The 23,981-nt window shown below is 41.5% G+C and overlaps 2 protein-coding genes across 4 annotated transcripts in view; one reads left to right on the top strand and one right to left on the bottom strand.

Annotated features, from left to right (window-relative positions):
- LOC109464866 (beta-galactosidase-like) overlaps positions 1-10,163 on the bottom strand; it is a 15,370-nt gene extending 5,207 nt beyond the window's left edge. The window contains exons 1-15 of the mRNA XM_019761956.1: positions 9,928-10,163; positions 8,917-9,092; positions 8,244-8,394; positions 7,726-7,789; positions 7,088-7,182; positions 5,977-6,157; positions 5,590-5,648; positions 5,254-5,375; positions 4,835-4,875; positions 3,986-4,098; positions 3,369-3,456; positions 2,791-2,909; positions 2,194-2,362; positions 1,080-1,156; positions 338-532 (exon numbers count right to left, since the gene is read on the bottom strand). Of these exons, the coding sequence (XP_019617515.1) occupies positions 338-532; positions 1,080-1,156; positions 2,194-2,362; positions 2,791-2,909; positions 3,369-3,456; positions 3,986-4,098; positions 4,835-4,875; positions 5,254-5,375; positions 5,590-5,648; positions 5,977-6,157; positions 7,088-7,182; positions 7,726-7,789; positions 8,244-8,394; positions 8,917-9,092; positions 9,928-9,987 (1,710 nt within the window). The 5' untranslated portion in view covers positions 9,988-10,163. The remainder of the gene's footprint in view (positions 1-337; positions 533-1,079; positions 1,157-2,193; positions 2,363-2,790; positions 2,910-3,368; positions 3,457-3,985; positions 4,099-4,834; positions 4,876-5,253; positions 5,376-5,589; positions 5,649-5,976; positions 6,158-7,087; positions 7,183-7,725; positions 7,790-8,243; positions 8,395-8,916; positions 9,093-9,927) is intronic.
- A 124-nt stretch (positions 10,164-10,287) lies between these two features.
- On the top strand, positions 10,288-22,382 carry LOC109464879 (probable ATP-dependent RNA helicase DDX17). 3 transcript variants are annotated; one of them, XM_019761971.1, is made up of 13 exons: positions 10,288-10,524; positions 11,686-11,905; positions 12,390-12,486; positions 12,933-13,066; positions 13,439-13,504; positions 14,153-14,294; positions 15,186-15,346; positions 15,735-15,907; positions 16,621-16,731; positions 17,548-17,609; positions 18,021-18,080; positions 20,208-20,453; positions 21,293-22,382. In XM_019761971.1, the coding sequence occupies exons 1-13, from the start codon at positions 10,352-10,354 to the stop codon at positions 21,658-21,660; spliced, it is 2,013 nt and encodes a 670-aa protein (XP_019617530.1). In that variant the 5' UTR covers positions 10,288-10,351; the 3' UTR covers positions 21,661-22,382. The 3 variants fall into 3 exon arrangements, with proteins under 3 accessions (XP_019617530.1, XP_019617528.1, XP_019617531.1); XM_019761969.1 differs by lacking the exon at positions 14,153-14,294 and adding an exon at positions 14,385-14,526 and having other exon boundaries at positions 10,293-10,524; XM_019761972.1 differs by lacking the exon at positions 14,153-14,294 and adding an exon at positions 14,385-14,526 and having other exon boundaries at positions 10,297-10,524; positions 21,224-22,382.
- Positions 22,383-23,981: the final 1,599 nt, after the last annotated feature.

The following is a 23,981-nucleotide window of genomic DNA, read 5'->3' on the forward strand; positions in this document are numbered from 1 at the left end:
AGGAAGACCAGAGTGACTGGTTGAAAGCTCTAGGTGAGAGAATTTTTGTGTTGGATCAAAAGTTTTAACTTTAAACATGTAACTACCAACACAGATGAACTTTCATGATAGTCAACTTTATTTTGTTGATACATGACACTGTATTTTGTCTGACCCTTACATGTACCTCTTTCTTCATGATCATGACCTCATTGAAAACTGGCTTGCATGCCAATTTGAGCTTCCATTAATAAAAAATGGTTCAAACAAATCAACAGTTTCGTTAGTGGTTTGTGATCAACAGACTAGCTATAGGCTGTCACTATATATACAGACCTCCACAGAGCCTTATACTAACCTGGTCCAGCATGACAAAGCCCCTGTCCCTGATCCCGGGTACTGACAGTTTGGCTCCTGTAGCTGCGGCCGGTAGAGTTGCCCTGTATAACATGAACCCATAGCTCTGCTGCATATTCTCCATGGTGATGGGATAGTCTGCTCTGATTGGTCCTTCCGGAGACAGGTCCGACAACTTGTCCAGCACTGTTGCTTCCTGGGAAGAAGTAAAAATGTGAAGAAAAAGTTCAAAAAGCATTGTCAAAAATAATCTTGACTGTGTAAAATTTGTCAGATATATAATGTACATGTATGTACATCTGAGGTAATGCTCTACATAATGCTGAAAGTACATAAAAAAAGGTTACAGGAACAAAAGTTTGGAGTGTAAAAAAACAATCTTTTAATACTAGTACATGTAGTTAGACTGGACATAGAATTAAAGGTCCAGGAACTTTTGTTATCTTTAAGTTAGTACTAGTAGCAGAGTACTAATAGTAGTAGGGTACAAGTTAAGCAAGTAGTATTACAAATGTAGTTACTGTAGTAATAGTAGTAGCAGTAATAGTTAGTACTTAAGTATTTAGACTAGTAGTAGTTAGGAGTAGTGGTAGCAGTAGTAGTAGTACTAGTAGTAGTTAGTACTAGTAGTAGTATCCATCTTCAGATACGGAATTGAATCATTGTCACCTCTTCCAAATTAATACAAAGCTGTCTTCCTAAATAACTTGTAAAGGAATAGTCCTCAGAACAAAAGAACTCACAAAAGTCATCTGGACTTTCCCATATGCTGCCTTGGGGGGTGGCAGGGGGGTACTGGCATTGGTGGTAGCTGACGGAACTGCAGGGATAAACAACAACAAAGTAGTAAACAACAACAAATTTCCAAATCATAATAAAAACATTTTTTTTAAATCACACCATTTATATACAAACAGTAATTACATCTAGTATATACGTGAACCATCTAGAAAAAAGGGCATTACTAAGTCAACAAGACATATTAAATTATATTCTGTTGACCATTGATTACATGTATTATATATTCTGTTGATCGTTAACCTTTAACATGCTAGGGATACATCCATGCTTTAGTAAGTTCTTATTAATAGCATGTTAATGGTTCAATTCAGTTTTTCAACTAAAGTACACAACAAAGTTTCAGAATTGGAAAGACAAGAAAGACTTTTTCAACAAGGAACATGCTATCATAGTCACTGTGATAGTTGCCATTGCAGCAGTTTATTATCATAGAAAGAGCAATTAGATTGAAGAAAAATGACAATAGAATGTGAAAAAGAAGGAAGTATGGACCCAGCTTAAATCATTTAAGTTTTTCAGTAGACCAAAATTTGTTTAGTCCAGTTTGCAGACCTGAGGCATCAATATATACTTAACATAGCATAAAAAAGAAGAAAAACAAAGTAGATAAAAGTTTGGGAGCAGGCCTGGGAATAGAACCCTAAACCTTACAGCACCAAATTGAATGCTCAGTAACTCAATGTTCCTGCAACACAGACCCAGAAATAATAATCATTGAAGATGAAGAAGAAAGCTTTCAGTTTCCGGACAATTTTCCTGACTAAATTGTTGCGACATTGGAACAGTAATGAGAATTTTGGTTTATGAACATAGTTTTCTTTTGACGCATCAGATTTTATTTGACTGTTGTCCACCTTTTGTTGCTTGACTAAATGTAATCATGTCTTGTCCTATGTAAATGTATGCTGGGCTCAATTGGAAAGCAGCTTCTACTAGCTGAATGGGATACCCAGCCATTTCAGGATGAAATAAATAAATAGATCAATCATTTTAGAGTCCACACTTCCTTTAAGAAGAAGAAGCATAAAGAGTCAGAGTAGAGAAGTCGAACCTTACTGATCAGGCTCCTGATACTGTAGAACTTATCTGTGGGATCTCCAGCTTCAGACAAGGGGGCATCGTAGTCGTAAGAAGTAGGAACAGGCTGGAAGGTGGTCTCACCAGGGACGCCTAACACAGGACCACAACTAAAGAGGCTCAAGTTCAAGTACAAGAAGGAATAAAGCTAGCAAGCAAAGAGACTTAGTGCTCCCAGCCCCAAGGACAGACAACACTTAATAAGTTCTGAAACATCAGGAGCTACTTGACTAATTTGCATCCTTGTCTTGACTTGTCTAACTTTTCCTTTCTTTTGGACTTCCAAAAAAGTCTTCCCTTACTTGCAAATGAATCAATAGTTTGTACTTATATAAGTCTGTCTTTCTGACAAGTCTCCAGCGTCACTGACGAAAGGTAGTGGATGCTGCCTGAAACATCTGACCGTTTTCAAAACCATATCCAGTAATGCTTGAGTAGCTGTTTTTATTTTGGCTTAGCAAGTAATAATGCAGGAACTGCAATATTTTCGCCTCAGGTCTCTAAATCTACTACACAGTACTGGGTCCACATTTCCTTTGAGAGAAGAGAGAAGGAAAATAAGAGTCAGTCTCGAACCTTACTGATCAGGCTCCTGATACTGTAGAACTTATCTGTAGGGTCTCCAGCTTCAGACAAGGGGGCATCGTAGTCATAAGAAGTAGGAACAGGCTGTAAGGTGGCTTCACCAGGGACGCCTAACACAGGACCACAACTAACAAGGCTCAAGTTCAAGAACAAGAGGGAATAAAGCTAGCAAGCAAAGAGACTTAGTGCTCCCAGCCCCAAGGACCGACAACACTTAATAAGTTCTGAAATAACAGGAGCTACTTGACTAATTTGCATCCTTGTCTTGACTTGTTTACTTTAATTTGGACTTCCAAAAAATTTTCTTCACTTATTTGCCTTTCTGACAACTCGCCAGTGTCACTGACAAAAGGTAGTGGATGCTGCCTGAAACGTCTGACCGTTTTCAAAATCATATCCAGTTGCTTGAGTAACTGTTTTTATTTTGGCTTAGCAAGAAGTAAAGGAATGGAGGAATGAAGGAATTGCAATATTTTCGCCTCAGGTCTCTAAATCTACTACACAGTACTGGGTCCACATTTCCTTTCAGAGAAGAGAGAAGGCAAATAGCAGTCAGTCTCGAACCTTACTGATCAGGTTCCTGATACTGTAGAACTTATCTGTGGGGTCTCCAGCCTCAGACAAGGGGGCATCGTAGTCGTAAGAAGTAGGAACAGGCTGGAAGGGGCTAAACTCCACACCTTAGAACAACATGAAGGAGAAGAGACTGACAAAAAGTAGGGATTGTGAGGGAGGGAGTTTATATACTACTAGTATTAGATGTTTGCAGCACGTCGGCAGAATTCGATCATACTGCACCTGCGCAAAACCTGCAGTGTATTGTGCATGGCACTGTACGTTGTAGACAATATCTTTTCCAACACATCATACATGTATATGCGTGAATACAACCTTATATGAGACATTCTGATGTTATGCATGTGATACATTAGGCCATGTTGATTTGATTATATCCTCTGGAAAAACTGATGCCAGCATGCAAATAAAAAAGAAGTTTTGCAAAAAAAAAAAAGTTGCTTTCATTATGGAATCTAGGTGGTCATGAAGGTTGAACAAATGACACAGGATATGGTTTGGCGAATAATCTACTACTTTGCTCATTTTGCAACTGTTTTGTACAATTTCCAGTATGGTTATGGGTTTCGTACAGGTGCAGTATGTTCTGCCGACGTGGCCCTCACACTACCTTGGCAATGACATTGGAGATAGTAGTTAGCTTGTCGGTTGGATCTCCTGCCTCCGTTAGTGGAGCGTCATAATCATAACTGGTGGGCTGTGGCTTAAAGGGGCCGTTTGCCCCTGGAACAATCACACATTACACAAACATGTTTATTATACAGTGAACTACTGTTAGCTCCAAGAACATGCATGGTGTTAAACATTGCAACTTAATAATGCTAGGGCTAGATTTGGAGATAGTGGTGAGTTTATCCGTTAGTGGAGCGTCATAATCATAACTGGTGGGCTGTGGCTTAAAGGGGCCGTTTGCCCCTGGAACAAGCACACAGGACATGTTTATTATACAGTGAACTACTGTTAGCTCCAATAACATGCATGGTGTTAAACATTGCAACTTAATAATGCTAGGGCTAGATTTGGAGATAGTGGTGAGTTTATCCATTAGTGGAGCGTCATAATCGTAACTGGTGGGCTGTGGCTTAAAGGGGCCGTTTGCCCCTGGAACAAGCACACAGCATGCATGATTATTACACAGTGAACTACAGTTACTGTAGTTAGTTACAAGAACATGCAAGGTGTTAAACATGGCAACTATATGACACTAGAATTCAAGATTTCAGTCAGTCACTTTTAAAACTGCTGTGGCTGGTTCAAACACACATTAAACTGGAAGTACATGTATGTTACAGACAAGAACAGTACAGCTGAGTTAGCCTGGCATCCATGTTATTTTGGATTCCAGGTTACAACAAAGTGTGTTACGTATATAGAACAGGAATGGCAGCTAAAAAATATGATAGAAGCTTTTTGTTTAAGTCCCAAGTAGTAAGACTTTTAATAATAATATGATTCTCACCATTCATGTAGCCGAAGTTGGTGCCTCCCTCAAACATGTACCTGAGTGTATGGACAAAGAAAATTATACCATTAGCTAGGACGTTTGACAGCAGGGAGATGGTTAAAAACCTGTTGCATGCTACATGTACATTGAAAGTAACTAAGTAACCAAAGCAATTGTACTTTTGAAATGATGCTTTCAAGAGCATTTTCTTTCAGCCAGCTTGCCAGACAATGTGTTGCTGTTTTTTGCACAGTTTGGTTCACCCTAAGGCCTATTTTATAAGCCTGGGTGCCATCCTATTGATATGCTAGCCTAGGGTGCCCATACTCGCTTGTTTGGGAGTGAGTATAGGAGCCCTGTCATACAAATAGGATGGCACCCAGGCTACTATTTTATTACACAGTTGTAAACAGAAGGATATTGGTCTAGCATACATGTTGACGCTAGCGTTGAGTTGTAGTATTTTCTCCAGGTAGGTTGCCACCTTGTCCTTGTCTGTGTGTGCGTGAGGTTGTCCCCAGTGGTCCAACCAACCGGTGTAGAACTCAGAGTTCACCTGCAACCAACATGAGTACAACCATAATGGTACTTCTTTATTTCATCTCTTGTAGTACAAACATTTGTCATCAGATCTAAAGGAGATCGAAATCAAAATCCTAAAATTGAACACTGAAGCATAACTGGCACACTAGTAATACTAATAATAAAAGTATACTGTATCTGATTTCAATGAATGAAATTACTCCAAAACAAGAAAAAAGTCTGCTCACCAGTGGGCCTTTGGGTTGGTGTTTTCTCTGCCCTTTGAAGGCTCCTACAGGGTCTGTGCCTGTAGAATACATGTATTGCTAATCTGTTACACAGCCTAGTTTACATTTATAAAAACTGGTGGCAATGCTGGTAGTACATGCCCATAGCCAGGGGGGTTTGGGGGCCGGAATTGTAGAAACGCTGCTCACTAAATTTGTCATTGAATAAAAACTGTTATGTCTGATTTTTCCTAAATGATATCCTCTAAAAAAATGCAGTAAAATCCATTTCAGAAAGTTCGATTACAACCAAGCGCTTACGGCACTAGCTGTTCCCTCAAACAGTGGGAAGAAGCCACGGGCCCCAACCAAAATGCTGGCTATGGGCATGAGTTGTGCCAATGTTACCTGGTCCAAAGTCCACAGTGGTGTACAGTCCGTCGATAGTCCCACACTTGAGGACTCCGTCCCACCAGCCGTCTGTGGTGAACAGGACCACGTCTGGTCCCAGGTGCTGAATAAACACCTGCCGCAGGTGCCGCAGGTAGTCGTAGTCACAGGTGTAGAAACTGCCATACTCATTCTCAACCTAAAAAAAAGAACATGCCTCAGTCTTGAGTCTTTTGTGCATTATACAGGTCTGGAACTAAATAAAAGGCTACACTAAAGGTAAACGCAGATGTCAGTGAAAACATCCTTTGTGAATACATGTACCCCTACCCACACACATATGTACATAAGGCCACACCAATTTAATTTCTTGGTTAACGGATTTTTCTAGAAAAATAATGGAGCGGGCGGGCGAAAAAAAAAATAAATAAAAACAGGCCTAGGCATCCTATTATGGCCCAAAATGGTACAAAAGGAGCCATTAAGTCAACACACCAGACTGGTTTAAAATTTAAACAATGAATTTTGAACTTTTAATAATACCACTGCATTGAAAGATGGAATAACTGTAACAACTAGGATGAAAAGGACTGTTTTCAACTGTTCAGGGCAAAATATGAGCATTTTGCAGTTGATTCTGGATTTTTATTTTTATTTTCAAATCAGAAAAAAACGAAGGGGCGAATCCGTTAACCAAGAAATTAAATTGGTGTGGCCTAAACACAGCACTATCAACCAACAGTAACTGTTTCAGATCGGGGCTGGCCCAATACATGGGCCTGCCCAATTCTTGGAGGTAAATAGCAGTCACTTTTCAGCCTTATCACAAACTGTTTGGCTGTTTCAATTAATATTTGCTATTTACTTAATTTTTTTAGAATCCTCACGCCACAGGCCACAATTGTCAGAGTACTGAACAGATACTATTAAATACATGTACATTGTAGATAGACCCTAATCTCCAAGCAGATTCCTTTCGGTGGCAAGACAGTATCCATTAGCCAGAGGAGTTTGTATGGCCACCGAAGGCTAATGTACACTCCTCTGGCTTATGGACACTCCTCTGGCCAATGGATACTGCCTTGACAGTGAATGATCTGCTTGGAGATTAGATAGACCCCAGTGTTACCTGTACAGTAATGATGGGTCCCCCGTTGTTATAGAGGTAAGGCTTTATCCTGGGGAGCAGCTGGGCCATGTAGGTGTCAACTGGGTCTAGGTAAGCTGGGGAAGGGATAAGGCATGTTACAAGCCACAATCCACAACACACAATTGGCAGGAAAAATACAAACTTAAGATGTGAAAGGCTCTTTTTAAGTAGCCTGGGTGCCATCTATTTTGTAACAGGCTCCTTAAAACCCAAAGTAGTGAGTGCAAATTAAAAGGAGCCCTGTTTCTAAACAGATGGCAGTGCCAGGGTAGTTTTTTTAAAAGCACACACTCCAAATAAACAGATTTTGTGGAAATATAACTGTTACTCTGACTTTCAGGCAGCAGCCAGGCTGGTACCACATAGGGTATAATATGTCTGTTGATTTAGGATTCTATAGAGTTAGGTGCATGTAAGAAAGGATCAATGAAAATGAAGGTGTCGAGATCCACTGAAAATTTGTGTTGGAACAAAGCTTAAATTGTACAACTATGAAACACAGATGAGCTTTCATTTGAAAGTGAGAAGAGATTACCAGATGGATAAAATGTCTGTTGATTTAGGAATTCTTTAGAGTTAGATGCAGGTAAGAAAGGATGAATAAAATAAGTGCTTACCAGGATCAGATGACCTCAGTACGATAGAGGAGTTGTCCTTCATCAGCCAGGAGGGAAGGCCTCCCTGCAGATAAAAACTACAGTTATTAACTTCATCTTTATTTCATCTGCAGTGCTCTTTTTAAGATCGAGGTTCTCACCAAGAAAAAATGTTCTGTCTTCTGTCTGACCCAGTTTACAAAATCTGTGTCCCCAGCCATTCACAAAAAAATTGTGGCAGATGAAGGGGGGACAGGGGGTCCCACGGGGCTACACCCCAAAAGTACACAAAACGAGTCTGTAGACTACCCAACAAGGCAGGGCCTTTTTTCCTAAGTCTCCATTAGAGTCTTTTGCAGGCTAAATGAATAGTAGAAATCAGCCTAAAAAGAATGTAGCTGGCCAGGGGAGTTAGCCGGCCATAGAGGGTCCAGTTTGCCTGCAAAACTGGCCAGCTACATTCTTTTTAGGCTGATTTCTACCACATGTATTTATTCAACCTGCAAAAGAGTCTGGTAGACTGATGACACTGCACCCACCATGTCCCATTCCGCACAGATGTAGGGACCAGGACGCAGGATGACCAGTAGACCCGTGTCGTTCGCTAGTTTCAGGAAGGCTTCGATGTCGTTATTTCCCGTGAAGTCGTACTTCCCTGGCTTTGGCTCGTGGAGGTTCCATGGTACATAACTGTAATAAACACACAAAAACATGACGAACAAAATCACAGATTTTGACAGCTTCCTTAAGTTCTTGTAAAAACTAATTTTTTATTTTGTATAAATGTTACAGTATCGTTCATGCAGGTTCAATGGGTTAAGATTGTTCAAAATTCTCCTGTGGTGTTGGTCATCAAGCTTCCAGCAGTGGCCATAAGTGTATTGGAAGGGCTTGTAGAAACATGATGTAGGCAGGCTAGGGGCCTGACCAGTGGAAGAGCTGCTAGAACCAACCCTTCCAATGTGGGGTCATGTGGTGTAACAGCAGATCATTCGGCTTTGAACCAAGAGGTCCTGGGTTCGAATCCTGCCATGTCACTGATCTTTAATATGCACGACTTTCCTCACTTCACTTGTGAAAACAAGTATGCTGGAATGATCATTATCATGATCGTGGACATTAAAGGAAAACCAAACCAGAATTGTGAAGAGACTAACATTGTGTTGCACTGTGTAAAAAAAGAAAGAGCTTTTCTACACAGTTCTGACTTACGTCTGTATAGCGTTGAGTCCGGCAGCGTACATCTTGTTGAGTCTGTCCTGCCAGTAGCTGCGGGGGACGCGGGAATAGTGGATGCTGCCGGAGATGTAGCGAAACGGCTCACCATCCTTCAGGAACGTGTTGTTGTCATAGTCGATGGAGAAGCTGCGACTGTCAACCTTTTGGCCCTGGAGAGAGATATGAAGAAACTTTATGATGATAGATAGCTTTAAACAATGTCTGGAGTTAGATGTTAAAAGGCTAGGTGTAACAAGTCGATCCGTGTAATGTAGCTAGCTGTCGCTGCGCCGCGTGCCTGTAAAACTGGTGTGTTATGCCAAAGGGCGGTTATGCCGGCTATACAGATACAGAAGCTGGTGTGTTATGCCGAAGGGCGGTTATACCGGCTATACAGATACAGAAGCTGGTGTGTTACGCCGAAGGGTGGTTATACCGGCTATACAGAAGCTGGTGTGTAACGCCGAAGGGCAGTTATACAGGCTATACAGATACAGAAGCTGGTGTGTTACGCCGAAGGGCAGTTATACAGGCTATACTGTATACAGATACATTGTACCATGATGGCATGAGATGATTTTGAATACAAGTGCAGTCAAAGATAATCCTGTATCACATGATGTGAGTATGACAACCAATCTATTGAACAGGAAACAGCTCTCATACCCTTATAAGTATGTTTTAAATTCTTCAAATAAGTTTTTGTGGGTATTTGTGGGTTTTTTTGAGGAATTCGCAGAGGTAGGGAAACAGTTGAAAACCCTAAAGTACAGATGCATGGTGATATGCCATACGACATTAACCTAGACATATAACTTATTCAATACGTCTTGATCTTAGATAAGAAAGCAGGAAGTAATGTAAAGAGACCCTCCCCCATATCAAAACAATGTTGTTTTTTCCAAAACAAGCTAACTTTTCTCCAGTTTTTAATACTTCTGAATGAGTTTGTGTTATCCTTTGGTGGAAAATTTGTGTGGGTAGAGCTCATGAAGGTACACTTACCTGCAAAACGAGCGCAAACAAAGACAAAACAACAAACATCTGATTCTGAGTGGCAGCCATTGTGTAGCATAGTTCCTGTCACGAGACAACTGGTTCTGTTGGCTGCACTTTGAACAAATCTCGCCAGGCGGCGCTGTTGCTCGGTCAGTCTCGCGGCAACGCACGTGAATCATGCATGACGTCACTGAACCAAACCGCACCGTATTTGGTATAGATTATTTCGCCAGACAAAAATAGCACCATCCGCATTTGGGTTTGACAATGAGCGAAGATAGCGACAATCGATCTTTTTATTAAGTCATAAATTATGCTTAAGCCGCGGTGTACTTCTTGGAATAGGTAAAACGTTTGTAGGCTTTTGGAAGAAATCGGAGCGGTTTTTAGGGCAGTGACGCACGAGGCGCGGAGGGATATATAAGACACGATGCCGGCGTTAACTGCCTGTGCTTCATTCATTCTGACCGGCATTCGGGCTGCAGGAGTGTCGAAAATTTCCTCAAATTTCAGAAAAGTACTGCCTAAAACTACTTCTCTTTCGTACCGACTACTTTGTGACGACGCGATGTCTCGTTCTTTCGACCGTGGGGACAGGAGAGGGTAAGAAATTCGAAGTTTTTACATTTTTTCCACCGCGCGACCACGCCGGGTGACATGACTTGGCTTATGCAACAATGGCTTCCCATTTCCTGTGTAGCTCTCCCTCAAATTTCTCGCAATCTACCCTAAATCAGACACCAAAACTGACGTCCTATTATAGAGTGGGTTCCTAAGGATGTTTTAGAGAAATTTTGAAGGAAATTCTGACGGAAAAACGTGAGAAATCGAGAGAAATCTTGAGTCTTTTGTGACGGATCGAATGACGCCATGGAGAATCCAGGTGCGGCTTTTTCCTTTCCTGGTATGCCGTGTGACGTCACCACATTTCTTAAATCCTGTCAAAAAAGGACATTTCGGTATTTTCCGGCCGAATTTTTCATAGATATCGGATCACGCAGGTCTTATTGTATTGTTCTAACTTCAAATGGTGATATAATTGTACGTTAGTGTGTAAGAAAATGTTAATTGTCTACAAGGGAATGGGCATCAGTTGTCAATCCTTTGTGTGAGTCCCCAAAATTGGGGTAACATGTCTGGACATTATTTTATGTCTTTTGGCTTGTGTTAACGCCTTCAATTTCTCAAGGGATATTCCTTATGATATTTAGGAAATGCCAAGATTGGAAATAACAAGAATATATAGGTTTTTGGTCCTGTATAACACTAGTAAATTGGGGGGATTTTCAAGCTGTTTTTACCACCATTTTTGTCATCTGACTCATCACTAATCATTCCACAAGGTACCCTAAGACAAAGAGTAAGACAACCACATTGAATAAGAAATGAAGTTTAAAATAAATGCAGTTAATTTTAATTTTAAAGAGGCATCAGGAGTTATTCCATCCAAGGTTGACACAAATGACATAAATATCTAGACGTTCAAGGATTCTTGAAAAGAAATTCTGGGGACTGACCTCCATTTTATGTCCTGTCTCAGGGACATCCCTACCCAAAGCTAGGTACTCATTTTGATACCCTCATTTTCACCTGAATGAAGTGAGGAAAAATTGTATAAAGTGCCTTTCTGAAGGGGCACAACATGATCATCGGGGCAAGTAGGTAGAATCAAACCCAGGACCCATGGGTTCCATGCCGAATGCCCTACCATTATGACACTTGGCTTAATAACTTTATGCTCATATAATTTCTTCTTTTGCCCAGATATGGTGGTGGTGGCAGCAGTTATGGCGGCCGCGGGGGTGACCGTGGAGGTAGAGGGGGTTACGGGTCCGGCGGGGGCGGCTTTGGGGGGTCCAGAAACGGGTGGAAGGACTCCCAGCCGGGCGAGAGGCTCCGCAAACCCAAGTGGGATCTGTCCAAACTGGTGCCCTTCGAGAGGAACTTCTACCAGGAACATCCCAACATCACCAACTTTACAATGGTAAGTAATTCACTTTGTCAGCGGCTGGTAAAACATAAAAAAGAAAGACACTACTGCAATTCACTTAATGTTCGTGGAAGCAAAAGTTCATGGCCTGAGAAAAATAAAGGTGTTAAGGTGCAGAAAAAAGAAAGTCACCAAATTATTTTTTGATGGTAGTGATAAGTTTGCAGTACAGAAGTGACTGCTTAAACCACGAAGATAAAAAAAATTATTAGTACTAGTACCGTGAAATAATCAGGAATTACAGTATCATTTTTAACTATGTAGATTTTTCCTTCCCTTTATGCAGACAATGGCTAGGGTTTCTTGTTATGTAAATCTGCATAGTTCCCGCTTCACTATTAATTTGCTCCCTAGCATATTCATTAAAGACAATAATGAATGTGTGAAGTATGAGCTCTTTAACGATTAGAGTTGTCTGTTATGTAGCCTTCGTTGTGTTTTTCTCAGAATTTAAAGTTTTCTTGATTTTTCCCTTCAGGCTCAAGTTGAGCAGTTCCGAGGTGAAAGAGAGATCACTGTTCGAGGCCACAATGTTCCAAAACCTGTCGTAGAGTTCCACTACGCCTCTTTTCCAGGTAACACTTCATTTCTGTTTGTTGAACATCATTAAAAAATAGCAACTCTTCTTTACTGAGGTTGCTTGTAAAAAAAGACTGGTCAAATCTAGGTTCATTACATGGGTAAATGCAGTAAATCCATTTATTTTCAATCAGGATTTAGTTTTGCTGTAGGACTGGATTTTCAAGTTCACAGTCAAAGCAAATATGGCACACAAAGATATGTTCATCGTGTCACTCAAGTAAAATTTCAAACTGAACAGTAAATTACAATGAAACTTGTAACACATAATCACATATCAGAGTATCATAACTGCCTCCAGATTTGCATGTATTTGTTTGGTGTTCAAGCACATCTAACGTTCAGAAGATGGGAACAACAGACGCTAAACCGGATAGTGAGTGTGTGTGTTTGTGTGAGTCTTATGTTCTCTCCAGTGAATTTTTTATCGTTCTTGTTGCAGACTATGTAATGGATGAGATCAGGAACGCTAACTTTGAGAAGCCGACGCCCATCCAGGCACAGGGGTGGCCTGTGGCGCTACAGGGCCGAGACATTGTGGGCATCGCACAGACAGGCTCAGGGAAAACTCTCGCTGTACGTTCTCTTTAACTTCTACGCATTCCAGACACATTCAATACTCTGCATCTATGACAGTGTTCTAGCCAATGCCTAGTCTTTCCATCATTTGACAGAAGTTTACCACTCATATGGACGAAAATTGGCATGTAAAGACTACCTAAACTAAAACTAAGTCTACCTGCAAAATTTGCCCATCAAAATGCAGCAAAGGGTATTTTAGATGATCATATCAAACATAACTGACATGATGGTAACAAATTTCAGCATGGCTAGAACACTGCTTTGGTCATTTACTTCTAAGGAGAAATATGAACCATGATTTTGGTCTTCAAAAATGCGGGTATGAATAGGTTCAGTTCTAAAATTTGATCCTGTTTTTTTTTCCAGTACATGTTGCCAGCCATAGTTCACATCAACCACCAGCCCTACCTGGAACGTGGGGATGGTCCAATCGTGAGTACTTTTACTTCCCTCTGAATCTCTCTGAAAACTTGTCACCATGTAAAGCAAATGTAGATTTCAATGTTTGTGCATCCTTAAACATGGCAATGTCGTTTTAGTACTGAGGTAGAGTTGTTATATAAAATCTGCAATGTGTATCTACATCTACCCTATGTTGTCTTTCTTTTAGATTACTGTGACATGTAGTAACACGGTCTGAGAGTAAAATTAAAGAAAAAATGTTGGAAGAAAGGCCTAGTTGGCCCTGTAGAGAATTAACATGCTATACTCAGATAGTGACAGATTATAGCTATGTTAGTAATCTGTAACACAGATTACAGCTATGTTAATCTGTAATGCAGATTACAGCTATGTTAATCCAGGGCTCGAAATTCATTTTTAGGAATAGGTGCACTGGTGCACCCAACCTAGAAAATTAGGTGCACAATAATTTTTTTGGGGTGAACCATGTAAGATAAAATAGGTACATGTAGAATGTCATCAAAAACTAATATGAAAATGAAAATATTTGGGTATACTCAGAAAAAATTGGGTGCACAGCACCAAATTTGGGTGCACATGCATCCAGTATTTCGAGCCCTGGCTATGTTAATCTGTAACTCTGGATGATAGCTGTGTTAATCTGTGTCGCACACGCAGTGTGTTGTGCTGTGCCCGACACGCGAGCTGGCCCAGCAAGTCCAGGAGGTGGCCGTCCAGTTCGGACGCTCCTCTCGCATCAAGAACACGTGTGTGTACGGAGGTGCGCCGAAAGGCCCTCAGCTCCGAGACTTGGAACGTGGTAAGCACCACTCCCAACGCCTGGGTGCCGTGCTTCTATAGCTTAATCTGACTGTTTGGGTTTTTCTCTCCTGTTCTGATATCTCTTCAGTGCTTGGTTCTAACGCCGACCCGGGAATTAGCGCAGCAAGTTCAGCAGGAGGCCTCTAAGTTTGGCAGAAGTTCCCGGATAAAAAACACGTGTGTGTTCGGTGGTTCTCCTAAAGGACCACAGATTCGAGATCTCGAGAGGGGTGAGTAGGGTGCCGTTAAGTTTACCACCAGTCCAGTCCTCCGTGGCACCCGACTGCAAGCAGATAAATTGGAAACTTATGTTTAAGTTGTAGGCCAGACAGAATACTGTAATTCACTTCATGTACGCGGTACCAAGAGATAGTGGTCTGAGAAAAGTTGACATGTTCTTGGAACAATTTGTTAGCAGGTTGCAGAAAACAGACAAGTTATTTGTTCGCAGTAACATAAGTGACTGTGAAAACCACGAACATAAAAGTACCGCAAAAAATTGTGAATTACAGTATTTTCTTTTAACTTGTATATGTCTATAACTGCACAGCTTTACAATGAAATATTTGCACGATATTTCCCCCATTTTCTCATAGTTTCTTCCCTAAAAAAACGGGATTCATCCTTTATCTTTTCAAACAATATTAAAATTGGCAAACAACAGAATACTCACCCAACAAAGAAGTAAAAACTTTCTGCCGCCAAAGCTTGTGCAGACCTTTGATATTGGGGTTTTCTTGCCTCTCAGCTACTTATGTTTTGATACATATCAGGCACCTTCCTCAGAACTTCTGACTTGAGTTCTGCTTCTAGCTGCTATATCGTGAATACATAGCCAATTTATCTGGCACATACTGTAACACCTTGTCTCTAATCTTGTGTCTCACAGGTGTGGAGGTCTGCATCGCCACCCCGGGGCGCCTGATCGACTTCTTGGAGGCGGGAAAGACGAACATGCGGCGCTGCACGTACCTGGTGCTGGACGAGGCAGACCGCATGCTGGACATGGGCTTCGAACCCCAGATCAGGAAGATCATCGAACAGATCAGGGTAAGGAACAACATCAACCACACAAAAACAAGTTGATGAAACACGCAAGTTCTCATACAACTGAACATACAAGACGTAACAGTGAACTGAACATGTTAACTTATTGTGAACGAGTTTAAATAATTGGTCGTTCCAAGTGTGTTGTACAACAATTAGAAACAGTTTGCTTTTAAGTACCACTTGTAAAAATTCTTTGGCTGCACTGTTCTTGTTTCAGCAATAAATGTTAGACATCCAGGTAATAAATGAATGTTAGACATCCAGGTAACAAAATGTCACATTTTTGACCAAAATCATATCCAGTTGCTTGAGCAACGTTTTTTTGGCATATCCTAGATAAATGATTGAAATGCCCCATGTGTAACATCCCCTGCTGTCCCTTCCCCAGCCTGACCGTCAGACCCTGATGTACAGTGCCACCTGGCCCAAGGAGGTGCGGCAGCTAGCTGAAGAGTTCCTGAAGGAGTACACACAGATCAACATCGGCGCCCTGCAGCTCTCAGCCAACCACAACATCCTGCAGATTGTGGATGTGGTGCAAGAACACGAGAAGGACAACAAGTAAGCCAACCTTTTTATATAGTGTTGAATAGCTCTTTAAGTTCATAAGTGATGCTGAAAAAGAGTGCTCTAGTCTCTTAACATTTTGTGTTGTGAAGAATTGGATGGTATCTAAGAATTCTGGTGATTTTGTATACTTGTATACAGTAGCTTGACGGCAGAACGTACTGCTCCTGCATGAAACTCGTAATGTATTGTGCATAGAACTACCGCAGAATGTCTCCTGTAAGATCGTATTCGCGCATATAAGGTCTACATCCCGTCTGTAGTTTCAAAATATTATATCAGAAAAGATATCCTCTGCAACAGGCGAAATTCTATTCTAATGCAACGGTGACCAAACATCCAACGAAAACCGTGAAAAATCATGGTTTCACCCAGGTGCAGTACGTTCAACTGACATGCTTTTGTATATAGTGCTCACAAGCTCTTGTTTTTCTGTCAAGTGTAGGAACTTTGAGGCCTGTGACGGAAAAATGTTTAAACCAATCCTTCTACCTTGATGGACAAAATTGACAAAAGTCTCTGGTAAATACATAAAAATATCCATAGGACTGCCAACAACCACTCTCAACTCCATGATTTGCCTCTCAAAATGTGGGAAATTTGTCTAAGAATCCTGTTGATTTTGCAGTTACAATACTGCTAAACTGTTAGTATTTAGAGCATTGTTTTTTACTTCAATGAGATGTTAAAAAAACGTTTGGTTCCAGGTTGAGTCGTCTGCTGGAGGAGATCATGGGGGAGAAGGAGAACAAAACCATCATCTTCGTGGAGACCAAACGCAGGGTGGACGACCTGACACGCCGCATGCGCAAAGATGGGTGGGTACATTTTAGTCTCATGAGAATGTTGTTGCAAAGTTTCAACCACATGTTTAAAACCCCAAATCGGAAGAGCTTCTCTATATATATCATGTATTTATTTTTGACATAACCTAGACACCGGTGGCACAATGGTTAGTAGGGCTGCATACCGGTTCACTGGACTTGGATCAGGACTTGTAATAATGTTTAGGTTCAAGTCCAAAAAAACCTAAAAGTCAAGAACCGAGTCCGGACTTATTACCATAAAAGACCATTTCACATACCACCTTTTATTTCAAACCACCTCAAACCTTCCGTAGATTGCAAAATCTTTGCTGCAAAATGAAAAAAACATTGCCATTGGGCATTGTAAAGTGTCGGCCTCCATGTTATGTGGCCAAAGTTTCACCCAGACAACATTGCAAGGTTGCCAACATGCAATTTTGTATATGCTGTGGGTTTAGGTTCGGACTTACAAGTCCGGAACTGAACCTAAACCTCTGGACTTGAATCCGGACCTGAACCTAAATGTGGGTTTAGGTATGCAGCACTAATGGTTAGTGTTGGATTTGGAACCAATAGGTCCCGGGTTCGATACTGTATGCATGCCCTGTACGGTAGAGTTATCTGTCTAAATGTGTGTCAAAAACACAGTTACGGATTTGATGTGCCAATGTGCCAACATCTGCACATTTGCCACCAAGAGCCGTTAAAAAAATGTAGACATGAAAAGTTTCTGACTTTTCCAAAGTTGTCACTTGAGTCACTTGTGAAAGTTAGACCATCATTGGAGTTATTTACATTATAGCTAAATGAAATTATTTTTCTTTCCAGCTGGCCTGCAATGTGTATACATGGAGACAAGTCTCAGCCAGAGAGAGATTGGGTTCTGAACCGTAAGTGTCTAATACGTTTGGGTTGCAAATATGAAATGCCAAGTACAACCAAGAAAAGAACTAATTTAAATGAGCAGCTTCTATTTCCTCTGTTTAATTCCATCGTTTTAAGTCCAAGTTTTATTACAAATAACTTCTAACTAAATGCAGTAACGTTATTCAGTAATCAAATCGCTGTCACCAAGTATAGTAGGGGCATTATCATTAGATAGCTTTAAACAATGTCTAGAGTTAGGGCCCAGGTAGGTAGGTAGAGTTAAGTGTTCAACTTCAAGGGCTAGGTGTAACAAGACATTGCCTGCGAAGTTACACCAAAGGGCAGTTGTTAAGATACAAATTTTAAGATCAGTTTTCAGTCAGAATATTTTGTAATCATTGAACTACATTTTTTCTGTCATTTTTTTTATACAGAATTCCGATCTGGAAAGGCGCCCATCCTAGTGGCCACTGATGTTGCATCTCGAGGTTTAGGTCGGTAGCAAATTCCTTTTTCTTGTTCTTCCGTCTTTTCCTCTTGTTGTGTTCCTTATGGAATGATCCGGTGTAGCGTCTTGTGTTGTCTTAGTTTGTCCAGAAGAGACAGGTCACTTATGATTTGGAAAGTCATTTACGAAATGCTTATTAAATGTTTCCATGTACTGTTTCCCTCTATGTTGTTAATTGCTTGTTTTGTCTTTCCAAATTTGTAGTGACCAGTTTTTCTCAAAAAAAGTTGTTGGCACTGGTCTGAAATTTCTGTGAGCATCTTTGGGGCTGTTTTTGATTGAAATACGCTTGCCTTAAACTAAGTTTAAACCTTCTAGAGAAGAAGGAACGTTTTTGAAGAGATCGGTTTGGGGAACTATTTGACTCACATTTGGCTTTCTCTTGAGTTTCCCTTTCTGTAGATATGCGGGAGGATTGCCCGGCATGACTACATCTTGGTTGCCTACGAGGAGGGGAGCGAGCAGTGTTACGTGGACTCCAATGTGCAATGTAGGAAAACGCTGCAGTCCAGCCACACACAATTGCTGCTATCTTAGCTTCTAGAAAAGGCAAGGTGGGGTGACAGGGCAAGAAATTCAGTTTTGGGAAAACTGGTGCACCCAACCTAAAAAAATTGGGTGCACAAAATGTTTTATTTTTGTGCACCATGTAAATCAAAACCTAATTACAGATCTAACAGGTCCTCTTCTGAGCTTGAATCTGAAATGGGAGCTAACTTCAAAATCTTAAACAAGTACCAAAACAAAAATTATTTTTCTGACACTTAAATGCCAAGAATATCCTGTATACTACTACAATTAGGAAAATACTTGGGTGCACCAGTGCACCCACAAAAAAAATTGGGTGCGCAGTTCCAATTTTGTGTGCACTAAGGTGCACATGCACCCAATATCTGCATTTTGTTTTCTTTAAGTTTAACTGATGTGGAAATACGACTTTTTTCAAATTTTTTACCAATTCAGACTCTATATTTCTCAGTCAGCCTTCTTAGTTCTTAATCACACTTATTTCAAGAACCAGTAATACAATAAGGGTGGGGGGGAAAGCTGTGAGTTTCTTTACGCAAGAGACTCGCTCGAGAGCCGTGGACTGCAGTGCGAAGTTAGGCAGCTAGGCAGGCCACATTTGGAGCAAAAGCAGCAACTTTCCGTTCGCCCTCCCTCACCACAGTCATGTCGGAACCTCCTGGCTAGAAGGGGACTCGTTCGGTCGGGAGCCCCCCAAACCAAACGCGAAAACGGCGAACGATTGTTGTCCGTCGTCACACGTGCGTCTCCGAGAGTGAAGGTAGCTCCTGGGACAGTGTGTACTTACTTGACTCCTCGTGACTGTTGCGCCCGGACGCTTGTTTTCCCAAGTCAAGTGGTCCAGCCGCGACATGAAGGATTACAAAAACAAGGTACCGCAAGACAAGGAGCCTACCTCCACCATAGATAGCCCGCGCAATCACGTTTCAATGTCTCAGACCAAAGTGCCTTCCATTCGCGAATGAATCCTGCCACAGGAGCTTGGTGTTTACTCTCCTCTCGTTACCAGAATTTCTCGTTTCGTTCCAAAAGTTTTATTCTTATTAAGATGGCCAGGAAGTGGTTCAGCCTTTCCCTGGGCCCTTCTTGTTATGGAAGCAGTCTGAATGAATTTCCGGAGAGTCCATCCACCTAGTTCTGTTGGCACTGGCTAACCTACAACCCCGTCTTTTCAGCTACGCCTGTGTGTAAGTAAGGTAAGTACCCAAACATATGGAGTACCCAGAGTAGAGAAACCTTTCCAAAATGTTTGGAACTTAAGAAATTCAGGTGTTCATAAGGTCACAAGGGTTTTTGGCATGGTGTGTTCGCTGCGATTCTGTGTGGCATTGTTACCAAATTTTTGCACCAGATTTCTTTCATGTCAACTTGGGAATATGGTGTTCGAACGGAAAGGCAACCGTATTTGCTGTGACCTGGGGAATGATGGACACCACAGAAAGAGGTTGCTCTGCCAAGGGTACCCAATGTTCCACGTTAAGTCCGGCATGGGTTTTTATATATTTACGGGTCCTGTGTCTCCCTCTATCCACCGTTACGGTGTGTGCTTGCCCAAAAACAACACACATATGTAACGACTCTGCAGACGTGTCAGACATCAAGTTTGTCATAAACTTTGACTACCCCAACTCGGCCGAGGACTACGTCCACCGGATCGGACGGACGGCACGAAGCGACCGGACCGGCACGGCGTACACCTTCTTCACGCCGAGCAACCTGAAGCAGACGAAAGACCTGGTGTCAGTGCTGCAGGAGGCTCAGCAGCAAGTCAACCCCCGTCTGCTGGAGATGGTGCAGGCTGCAAGGAACAGCTTCGGGGGAGGCAGAGGAGGTGGGTTCATGTCCATTTATTAATTAATCCTTGTAATTTTTTAATTATGGAAATGTTAACCCTTGTCCTGCTGGCATTCCTGGCACAATTTTTTTAAATAATTTCATGTCTTAATTAGATCATAGACCCCCAAATTTTTTTGCCCTGCAGTGGCATAGTTACTTCCACATTCGTTGCGTTTTGATGCGGTGTGAAGCGTTGCACGAGAAATACCCCCAAACCGTACCTATACAGGGTGCTATATAGATGGCACTGTATGTGCCAAGCGACATGTTGCGCACAGCAGGACAAGGGTATGCTTTTAGTCTTATCTGTAAATTTTCAACGAAATTCAGATGACAATCAGCATGTCTGCTAAGTTGGTATTAAATAAAGATTTTGATTTGATCCTTCAATGTTTCTCATTTCCCCTGCAAATTCACTTCACCATTTACAACAAATTGATTTTGGTTTTATACCTGGTTTGTACAAAAATAAACAATAATATGTAACTTTTTTATTTCTGCTGATGAATTCACTCAGAGCATAGTTCAATTCCTTAATGCAAAGAAATTTTTTTCTTATTCTAGATTTTGCTTTTGAAGCTCTTTTTTATTTTGTTACCTCTAATTTTATTCAGTATAAGCTAAACATTTTGTTGATCACGCTTTTAGTTACTTATGTAGTCACTAGTGTAACGCTTTGGTGGCTATGGAGGTGTGAGGTGGTGAGGTCTTTTCTTAACTGTGTCTCAAAAATCTTACCTCTGGCTTTCGTGTCTCCTTGTACAGGTGGCAGGCGCTGGCGGTATTAGAGAATTCCCGTAGTTCTCAATGCCTTGCAATGTTCTCTCATTGCAGATCGCCGACGGTACCGGCCCGCCGGTGGGAGGGACGACCGAGGGGGGAGGGATTTTGCTGGCAGCCGGGGGGACAGGGGCAGCGGCTGGGGTAGTAAGGGGGGCGGGGGGAGCTCCCGTGGGGGGTTAGGGGGTGGCAATCGCGCCGGGGGGTTCGGCGGCCAGGGGGGGAACAGTAGGGGGGCTGGTAGCCAGTTTGGCGGTGCCGCGGGCGGCCAGAAGGGTGGTTTCGGGGCGTCCGGTGGGCAACAGTTCGGCGCGATGCCGGCTATGAATGGCGGCGGGGTTCCATCGCTGATGTCCCAAGTCGTACAGCCCTTCCAGAATATGAGCAACACGACCGGCTACACGGGCTACCAGTACCAGTAGAGCTCACTCACCTCGTGGACATTCCTGATATGAGACGATCAATCGATTCTCAGCAATAATGATAATAACGTACCAGATATCTCGTGCTCGGTGGTGTTGGTACCTTGTAGGAAAGTATATGATGTATTTAGGCATATTCTTGAGAGGAAAAAACACCACATGAAGCTTGTACAGTTAAGAGATATTTTAGAAGTTAAAGCCAGTGCCAGATCTTCTCTCTGAAAAACGAAGTAACCAGTAAGGAAGCAAAGACACTACTACATTTTGGACGAGAACTCCTGTAGCTAAGACTGAATGCTGGACAGATGAAAGTAAAGTTTATGGCATGGGGGTTTATGTAAGTGTTTGGGGTTTAATGTTTTGTTCTTGATGTTTTTTAGCACTGTAAGCACCCATGATATTGGTGTGTATTTTCAAAGAAGTGTAATTAAGATGGCTGAACGATATATATCTCGAGTCTGACTTGGTAAGGCACATCCAGAAGACCATTGTGTACAGTGATTTTGACCGTCTCGTAGTTACATGTTGCATTTCTATAAGGGACCATTGTTGTTTGTGACATAAACACATTGCTAAACGTCGAGTCAATGAAGACTTCAGCCAACTTTTTTTATTTATTTCATCTTTTACTATAATACGTAAGGAGTAAGTGAAGGCGTCCTAAGTTATTCTGTAGGAGAGACTTTTGTGCTGTATTAAACAGCTTACGCACAACTCCAATTCTGTTGTCTGTTGTTCTTTCACACCCAGTGTATTGTGTACATGATATATTGTAGAGGTTTACATGCAACTTGGTAATGGTCAGGAAAAAACAGCAATAAACCTATTCTGACGGTTTTGGAGTAGTCTGCACCAGACTCTTCTGCGGGCTGGATAAATAGTAGAAATTCGCCTGAACAGAATGTAGCTGGCCAGGGGAGTTGGCCGGCCATAGAGGGTCCAGCTTGCCTGTAATACTATAGCTGGCCAGCAACATTGTTTCAGTCTGATTTCTACTATTGATGCAGCCTGCAAAAGTCTGGTGGAGACTACATTTGAAGAACCCTGGGAAATACCAGTATTTCTAAAATAAGCAATGAGTGTTGAGATAATGTTGAATAAAAATGCACAAGACAGACAAAACCACAATATATTAGATTGACTGCCATGTTGAATGACAGTTTTCCTATGAAAGGTTTATTGAGATCAAGTTTTGGAGAACAAATCATACCAATAATACTACTACATGTACATAGAATAACACTTTAGATGCAGTTTTCAAATCTAATACATTATTAAAGAGATAAATTTGTGAAATGATACTGGCATTAAAAGACGCTTTAATGTGTTTTTGCAATATGCTTGGTGGTGGGTATCCAAGGTGCAGTATACTAGGTATTTGGAATTTTCTTGTTTTAGCAAAGCTTTTCACCTAACATTTTCTTGTCATATACGCCACAACATTTAGGTAGGTAATAAAGTCTGGCGAGCCATGAGAATGTAGCATACAGTCGATACATTTCATCTACATTGTTATGACCAATCTGGTCAATCGTCAGAGAAAATGATGGTTCTTTCCTCCTACCTAGAAATATGATTGTCGGGATTTCCCAAAGTTCATCAAGGGAATTTAACGCAAAGAGTCTTAGTAAGAAGGTGTACCTGCAAAAAAAAAGATATAAATTTCGGCTCAACTTTTTACTTGTCCCAGCATGCCGTTCGGCTGTCGAACACATCCCAGCATGCAGTTCGGTTGTTCCCATGGCACCCTGGGATGTGCCCCGCCCTACGATGTTGTATCACGTGATTAAACAACATCAGAAGGTGGGAACACACCCCAGTGCCCAGAGTCCTCTCTTTCCTCGGTCATCTTTTCGGTCATCAATTCACAATTGAAACATATATTGCATGGAAAGGGCGCAAGAAATACAGAACACTTAGGATGTATGTACATTTGTATTATATAAATTGTAAATTTTCTCCGGGGCATATCGGCCCTATTGCCCAAGAGCTGGCATATGTATACTGTCTAAGCAGAGGTGAAGGCTTTGGCTAATTTTTTAAAAAGTTGTTCATGAGTTTTTATTTTCTTTGTGCTGGTATCTTCCTTTTTTTTTGCCAGCCAAACATACTGGATACTGCACTGCCATGACATTGCCATGCCGATTTGATACTGTCGTATAATCACAAGAAGATCTGCTCTGTATTTAAATGTAGATGTAGCCTGTGTAGACCCTGTCAAAAGCCTGGGTTTCAGGCTGAAACGTAGCCTCTACCAGAGTTCGGGAGACCGCTGGAAAGAGTAGAAAGTGGGCAAAATGTACTCCCTAGCTATGGGACTG

Source organism: Branchiostoma belcheri, unplaced genomic scaffold (genome assembly GCF_001625305.1).
Source record: "Branchiostoma belcheri isolate BF01 breed outbred unplaced genomic scaffold, Haploidv18h27 scaffold142, whole genome shotgun sequence".
Lineage (NCBI taxonomy): Eukaryota > Metazoa > Chordata > Leptocardii > Amphioxiformes > Branchiostomatidae > Branchiostoma > Branchiostoma belcheri.

What these genes read in the sequence shown, in the direction of transcription:
- LOC109464879 (XM_019761971.1), top strand. Translation starts at nt 10,352, where the DNA reads ATGCCGGCGTTAACTGCCTGTGCTTCATTCATTCTGACCGGCATTCGG. An exon ending in CCACTACGCCTCTTTTCCAG is followed by an intron (nt 12,487 to 12,932) that starts GTAACACTTCAT and finishes TTCTTGTTGCAG; the next exon opens with ACTATGTAATGGATGAGATC. An exon ending in GCTCCGAGACTTGGAACGTG is followed by an intron (nt 14,295 to 15,185) that starts GTAAGCACCACT and finishes TGTGTCTCACAG; the next exon opens with GTGTGGAGGTCTGCATCGCC.